Below are 7,852 nucleotides of genomic sequence, written 5' to 3'. Positions count from 1 at the left end.
ATCCGAAGTCTGTGCATAAAATCCAGGCTGATTTTGGACATTAGCATGTAGGGAGTGGAATGCATCAGAGTATGGCCAACTGCTTGTTGTTTTAAAAATGTCTTGGAGATCCTGCTGGTAAGAGCGTGGTGGTGGTGGTGGTGGTGGTGATGGTGAGGACGGACTGGCAAGGAGAAAACCCAGGGACTTGTGGGGAGAAAAGGCTTTGTTAGGAAGAGACAGAGGCAGTCTCCCCACTCAGCTGCTGCAGGATGGAGACAGCAACATAGAGGGCCAGAGGGTTCGTGCCTCGGGGTCCCAGCCCTTGTCAGGAGGATTGTGGACCTGCCCATCCCAGTTCTGCTTCAAGATAAACTCCACCTGGAAGGAAAGTCAACAGACTGAACAGCCAGGAACAACGATATACCAGAAATGGCAAATACTTGGCCACACTCCTTAATCCTTGGCCCACAGGCAGGCATGATAAGCCATCGCGGCACTCTTTCCTGTGGAGCCTGGAGCGCCTCAGACTCTCTCAACACACCGCCAGGCACTGCCAATCTGCACTGGCACTCAAGATCGTCCTAGCTGCCGTCCCGGGACTAACCATTTTCCAGCCCTTTCTTGTTCATAGGCAAGCAGCAGAGCCTAAAACACCCCTCCCAAATAGTCCTGGCAACTGTGTGGCCAGGGAATTGTCACAAACCAGCTGCATGGGCATGAGATGGCTGAGAACTATAAAGTAAGAAGGGGATGTGCCCTGAGACTTCTGGGTCCCTCCAGAACACAGGCATCCACTGTGTCGCTGGCCCTCAGCCCAGACTGTCTCACCTGGTCTTTCAACGGGGAAAGGGTTCCCTTCTCCAGAGCCTCAGTCACAAGCTGCTGCTCCTCAGACAGCTCTCGGGGCCAAAGGAAAAGAAGACAGTGGTTGACAGAAAGGAGAGGCACAGAGTGGGAAAGGGCTCCCTTGGCTGATCAGACCCAGGACAGGCATCGTCGGAAGGTTCCAGAGCCCCTGGGAGTGCCGGATGCGAGTTATTTCGGATCGGCTCCTGCTATGGCTCTTGTTTCCCTGTTAGCCTGCAGGGGTCACAGACTACACCAAGGGGGAAGCAGAGGCGCCCCTCAACGCCTGGCCTGAAGAAGATGGCTAGTCTCTAAAATGGGAGGGCCTATCCCTCACAAAGTGTAAGGGGCAGTTGCACCCCCCTCCTTCCAAGACTGTGTTCCCCATAGGACTCTCTGCTCGGCACCCCCCCCAACATACGGCCAGACCCTTCCTCACCTAGCAAGGCATCCGGGAGGCCCCGAATGGCTTCTGCGCGCGCTTCCACCAAGATCCCAGCAGCATTAAAAACGCGGCAAAGGAGAGGACCAGCTGGGTCCTCCAGCTGCAGCTCAGCAGGGCACAGAACGCCAGATACCTAGGGCCAGGAGACGGGGCAGATGCGCACTTGTGTCCCTGAAGCACATTGTCCTCCGTGTGCCCGCCGCCCTGCCCTCTGGCTCCTCTCTGCCCCAATTCTTTCTTCGGGTCCCTTACTCTTTCTTGTAGGTCCTGCAGAGCTCATCCTTGCCGAGGAACTTAGTGAGGGAGTTGAGCACATCTCTTCGCCTCCTCAGTCAGATCCTGGAGGCTTCTCACCGTGTCCTGCACCTTCACCTCCGGGTTTCTGGAATCCTCCAAACACAAGGACTTTCCTGTAGAGGCAGCAGTTAAGAACCCAGCCCTCCAAGCCCCACAGGCTTCATTGCTAAGGCTCTATTATTGGTCTACCTTTCTTCTGGAGACCATCTTTCTGCTTTCCCGTCTTTCAATCTTTTCCTGTTAAAATGAAGCGTCCTTCTTCCCAGACACCTACCATCATGGCCTCCTACTGACCCCGTTTCCATCTCCTCAGCTCACCCCAGTTTAGTGCCAACCCTAAATTCTTCTCCACCTCCAAGAAGAAAACAAAACTTAGTTATTTCCATTCAAAATGCAGTCCTCAGGCCACACTGGGAGTAATTAGGATTTAGAGAAAGTTAAAGCAGTGGACCTCAGCCTTGATTGTGCCTGAGAATCACCTGGGCGTTATTATAACTCTGATGCCCAGGCCACACCCCAGACCAGTTAAGTCAGAACGTCTGGAGACAAGACTCAGATGTCACTAATTTGGTAGTTCTTCCAGGTGATGCCAGTGTAGAACCCAAGGAGAATCACTGTGTTTCGAGGCGACAGATGCAACCTCCAGAATGAAAGCTTGTTGGGCACTGCTTCCCCCCTTCCATACCCACTCAGCTGACCCCACCTGAGCAGCAGTCTTGAGTTAGGCGTGCTCAAGGCTGAGTGGGTGCAGCCACCCTGAACATCCTTACCTGAATAGGATGACCCGCCATCCTTCTCTGCAAAGAGAGGAAGAATTATTTCAGAGTTTTCAGGTCACCTCCAGCCTATGTAGACATTCTCTTCCCGGCGGGGGAGGTTCACATTTCTACACTCGGAGCCCTCATTGCCCATGCCAGGGAATCTGGCTCCTCATCATTGTGCAAGTGGGAAAGCACAATATTTGCAGACCCCTTCCCACAGCCACAAAGACGGGTAGTCGTAGCATTGCGCCTAGATGGCGGAAAAAGAAATCAAAGCCCAAAGAGGGTGCGACGTGCATTTAATCACCCAGCAGATGTGGGTGACGCCTGTCTATATCCCTTCCCACGTCCTGTGAAACAGGACAACCCTGCTGGGATCTAGGGCAAAACCTAGAAATTCCACAGGAAGCTACGTCCAGAACCTCAGGAACCTTCTAGTCTAACCCCTTCGTTTTTGTATTATCTATCTACCTACTTATTTTGAGGCAGGGTCTCACTCTGTTCCCCAGGCTGGAGGCAGTGGTACTCACTGCAGTCTCAAATTTCTGGGCTCCAGCGATCCTTCTGCTGCAGCCTCCTCAGCAGTTGGGACTAAAAGACATGCACCCTTGCATCCAGCTAGTTTTAGCCTCTATTTTAAAGTCCAGGAAATGGCGGCTTGGGAAACCATAGCGCTAATGGCAGAGTGGAACACAGACCCTGAGGTCGGCTCAAGTCCACAGCCAGTTTTCATAGCCAGTGCTGCTGTATGGGAACCTGCAAGGTAATTCAGTTGTGCTTCCTAGGCCAGTAAGCCTTCAGGAGGGCTGTAAGCCCAGGGTCCAGCAGACTGCCCACACAAAGCAAGCTAGCGTTGTCCCAGGAGCAGCCTGGAAACCCTCGTCCAAACCTCAGTTGGGCCTGCTGCTCCCACAGGCAGAAGTTGTTCCTGCCCTTACCTCGGTTCCCACCTCTGAGTGCATCCCACTATATTCTTAGCCCTAACAATTCTGTGATTCCAGTCCATCTGTTGTCCTTTTTTTTGCTTTGTAGTAGGAGTGTCACGCTGCTGCCCAGGCTGGAATGCAGTGGCACGCTCATGGCCACCGCAGCCTCGACCGGCTGGGCTCCGGTGAACCTTCTGCCTCAACCTTCCGAGTGGCTGGAACTAAAGGCACACACCACCATGCTGGCTAATTGTTTTCATCTATTGTACAGACGAAGTCTCACCATGTTGCCCAGGCTGGCATCAAGCCTGTGGGCTCAGGCAGTCCTCTCACCTTGACCTCCCAAAGTGCTACGATTACAGGCATGAGCCACTGCACTTGGCTTGTCCTTTTTTAAAAAAAGTATCCTTGCTCATCCTGAAATGATAAACAGGAGGCCCAGCAGCCACTCATCTTCTGGAAAGGATTTTGTATTCTCCCAGAAACAAGTATCTAAACCAGCATCCAAAAGGAGAAAGACCAGTTATCAGAGAGACCAGTTCTCCCTGAGTTCCCTTTTCTAGTCCTCCGCAATCCCTACACCCTTCCTCCAACCAAAAAACAGCAAAAGACAATTAGTGGGTGACTGAGATGGGAGTCAACACCTCTAGGGAAGGGCTGATGTCATGGTGAGGCTGATCCTGGGTCAGCAGGGCCGTGTTCCTGGGTCATAGCATGGAGCCTCGGTCGTTCCCAGGCCTTACCCGCCCTCTTCCAGGAGCACTGCCCCCACCTCCAAGTTCGCCCGCCACCCACCGTAGGCTGACACAGGACCTGGCTGAATCCACCCCCACCCCACTCATGTGTTCGGGGCTCCCTCATCCTGCTCCCACCAGGCATTGCTTGCTTCTTCTCTGCTTGCTGGGGAAGGTGAGCTGCTCTATCCGATAGCCCAGGACCTGATGCGGGGGGACGGTCACCTCCCTTTGGTGCTAGGAAAAAGGAGCGCACATCGATGGGTCCCCCAGGTGCTCTAGGTAGTTATCTTGCCTGATCGTCCAGACAATCGTGTGAGGTAGACATTTGTATCCCCACTTTATAGATGAGAGAATTGAGACTCTGAGAGGTAAGTAGAGGAGCCAGTCTCACAGCTAAACACAGTCACAGAGCTGAAATTTGAGCACACATCTGACACCAAAACTCATGTCTTCGCCACCGTTCATTCAACACATGTCTGCTGAGGACCTACTTTGTTCTAGGCATTGTGGCTCCGGTCCTCCTGCCTGCTAGAAAGAGAGGCAGACAGCGAACAAGTAAAATAACACCTGTGTAACTAGGAACCGTGACGAGTGCTGTGAAGAAAATGAAGAGGGGACATCACTAGAGAATGACAAGGGAGGGACTGAGCAAGACCACACACCCTTTCCGCGGACAAGAAGGCCAAGGAGCGGCCAAGGCTGCTCAGGGAGGTCTGAAAAGTCCAGAGTGGGCTGGCAACCCTTGATCTGCAGGGAGTGGGCCAATGCTGGCTCTCCCACATCCCTGACTCTCAGGGTCCTAACCTTGCGCTCACAGCTGAGACGGCCCTGATAGATCTGGCCCCAAAATGCGTATTGCTGTTGGCTTTTCAGGGTTTCCTCCTTTGCATTCTCCAGAGTTTCTGCCACCAGATACAGGTTTTCTCCCTTGAGAACTGATTGGAACAAGAGGGCAGTTCCTGCTTCAGCTTCCTGGACAGAGTAGAGAGAGAAGAGATTCAGGATCTCAGGGCCCCACCTCCTAGTGACATTCCTTCCTCTCCATCAGCCTATTTGAGTTTAAAGTGCTTCTGGCCAGGCACAGTGGCACGAGCCTGTGATCCCAGCATTTGGGGAAGCCGAGGTGAGAGGATTGCTTGAGCCCAGGGGTTTGAGATCAGCCTGGGCAACTTGGTGAGACCTCACTCTACAATAGCTGGGCCTCGTAGCACACACCTGTAGTTCTGGCTACTTGGAAGGCTGAGGCGGAAGGATCGCCAGAGCCCAGCAGGTCGACGCTGGGGTGGCCAAGAGCGTACCACTGCACTCCAGCCTGAGCGACAGAGTGAGATTCCGACTCAAAAAATAAATAAATTAGTTGGGCATGGTGGTGTGCACCTATAGTTCCAGCTACTTGGAAGGCTGAAGCAGAAGGATCGCTGGAACCCAGCAGGTCGACGCTGGGGTGGCCTTGAGTGTGCCACTGCACTCCAGCCTGGGCGACAGAGTGAGACTCTGACTCAAAAAAGAGAAACAAAAGGCACCCACCCCACTCAGGAAGGGCTCACCAAGATGAACTGCGGGTGCTTTCTCCTGCTTTACTCCTCAAACTCCAGCAGTCCCAGCTGAGGAAGAAAGCAACAATACTGCTGCAGGGGACAGCTAGTGATGCCTCTGAAATGGGAAGCACCATGCCCTCCAGCTATCAGGGCCTCTGTGGCATTTGACTGGTGCCACCCTGGTGGGGTCAGACAGTGATACTCTCTGTACAAGAAATGTTCTGCAAGGGTGCTTTGATCTCATCGTGCTTCGGCTCTCTTTCACTGAGTATCTACTGTGTGCTTGGGGCCAAGAGAGGAAAGTTATTAAAGTCAGTCTTCGGACCTGGAAACCACTGGCTTGCCCACAAGGCAGAGTGAAACAAGCACAAAATATTGATGTGGGCAACTCTGTATGGGAGAGCACTTTTAAGAGCATCTCTTAAAAGCAGCAGGTTGGTTGAGTGAGTGATCAATCACCCTGGAGAGTCGCAGGGTTGTGAGTGAATTGGAGGCATCAGAAGGCGTCCTGGAGGCGGCTCTCGGGAGAACGAGGTGGAGAAGCGGAAGGCATGCTTGAGTAACGGAGTGCTGGGAGGACAGAGGAAGCGGCTACCCTGGAGGGCTAGTGCCCCCCCCTCGTGGTGCCCAAGGTGGGCTGCTGTCCCTCCTTTCCCACTGCGGCCTGACTCCAGCCTCACCTGTTCACAAGAGTATCCAGACATTGCTGGGTTATCCGTGTCTGCAGTATCTGAATTTTCTGCTCTTGGGACGCCTGGAAGCTGCATGAGATCGTTATTTCTTTGGAAAATTGCACTGTCAGCTCTCCCTTTGAGTTCACATCGTCCAGAGTTTGGAACTCAGCCTTTCGACCTGGAAAGCAAAGGGTAAAGGTCATCCTGGAGCTGACACAGAAGACCTCTCTCCAGAAAACCCTCTCAGGAGCAGCTCCAGCCTCCACCGGCCTCTCCTTCTGAGGGAGCCCTCTAGCTGTGGCTCTCCAGGAAATGCTGTTCTCACTACAGATGGAGTCATCATGGGGTCACGGGATCCCAGGTGTGAGCCCACTCTTCCCCCTTCTTACCATGTGTCCTTGGATAAGTCACTACACCTCTCTAAATCTGTTTCTTCATCTAAGAAGGAGAATGTCAATAGCACTTACTTCCTGTGCTGGGGACTTTTTTTTTTTTTTTTTTTGGAGGCAGGATTTATTGAGAGGTCAGAAAAGCTCCCACAGTGGGAGGGGACCTGAGGGGGTTGCTCTATTGGGGAAATTAAACAAAATAATGCAGTTAAGCACTTAACAAAGTGTCGCCAGGCTCGGTGGCTCAACCTGTAATCCCGTGCCTTTGGGAGGCTGAGGTGAGTGGATTGCCTGAGCCCGCGGGTTCGAGACCCGCCTGGGCAGCGAGACCTCATCTCTACAATAAATCAAACAAAAACAAAAACAAAAAAGCAAAGTGTCTGAGCCAAGCACAGTGGCTCATGCCTGAAATCCCAGCACTTTGGGAGACAGAGGTGAGAGGATTGCCTGAGCTCAGGGCTTCGAGACCTTCTCTCTACAATAAATCAAAAAATCAGCTGGGCGTGGTGGCTCGTGCCTGTGGTTTCAGCTTCTTGGAAGGCTGAGGCGGAAGGATCACCTGAACCCAGCAGGTTGAGGCTGTGATGGTTGTGAGCATGCCACTGCACTCCAGCCTGGGCAACAGAGTGAGACTGACTCAGAAAACGAAAGTCCGAGATAAAAGAAAAATAAAAACTATGTACACAAAGAGTACTGTTTGGAGGAGGGAAAAAGAGTAACTTTGCAGTGGAGAAACCTAACAAACATTACCTCAGCCAGGTGATCGAGGTCAGCGTCAACAGTGATAAGTCACGTTGATATGATGTGATGGGAACAGCACTTTACGTCTGTAGTCTTCTTCCCCAAGACCAAGAAACCCAGTCTAACCACGAGGAAAAACCATCAGACAAATTCCAGTGTAGAGGGGCATTTTTCAATATGCCAGACCGGTCCTCCTCAAAATTGCCACGGTCATCAAATACAAGTAAAGTTTGAGAAGCTGTCACAACCAGGAGGAGCCTAAGGAGTCATGACAACTAAATGTAATGCGGGATCCTGGATGAGATTCTGGAACAGAAACAAGACCTTAGGTAAACCGGGCTTGGTGGCTCAGCCTGTAATCCCGCGCCTTTGGGAGGCTGAGGTGAGCGGATTGCCTGAGCCCGGGGATTCGAGACCCACCTGGGCAGCGAGACGTCATCTCTACAATAAATAAAAAAAAAAATCAGCCGGGCGTGGTAGTGCACGCCTGTAGTTCTGGCTACTTGGAAGGCTGAG

The 7,852-nt window shown here is 52.5% G+C and overlaps 1 protein-coding gene across 1 annotated transcript; it reads right to left on the bottom strand.

Annotated features, from left to right (window-relative positions):
* Positions 1-208: 208 nt before the first annotated feature.
* On the bottom strand, positions 209-6,384 carry GSDMB (gasdermin B; the record flags this gene model as incomplete). The annotated part of the gene is given in 12 exon segments (XM_021718482.1): positions 209-276; positions 279-360; positions 811-881; positions 1,268-1,406; positions 1,526-1,545; positions 1,548-1,597; positions 1,599-1,683; positions 2,341-2,367; positions 4,144-4,228; positions 4,799-4,944; positions 4,947-4,966; positions 6,213-6,384. Coding segments are annotated over 12 exon segments (965 nt in total), but the record flags the coding sequence as incomplete, so codon positions are not given.
* Between the last annotated feature and the right edge of the window lie 1,468 nt (positions 6,385-7,852).

Source organism: Carlito syrichta, unplaced genomic scaffold (genome assembly GCF_000164805.1).
Source record: "Carlito syrichta isolate Samal-C Ts95f unplaced genomic scaffold, Tarsius_syrichta-2.0.1 Scaffold312218, whole genome shotgun sequence".
In the NCBI taxonomy this organism is placed as follows: domain Eukaryota; kingdom Metazoa; phylum Chordata; class Mammalia; order Primates; family Tarsiidae; genus Carlito; species Carlito syrichta.
Note: the sequence above shows the minus strand (reverse complement) of the source record. Positions and strands in the feature narration are given on the sequence as shown.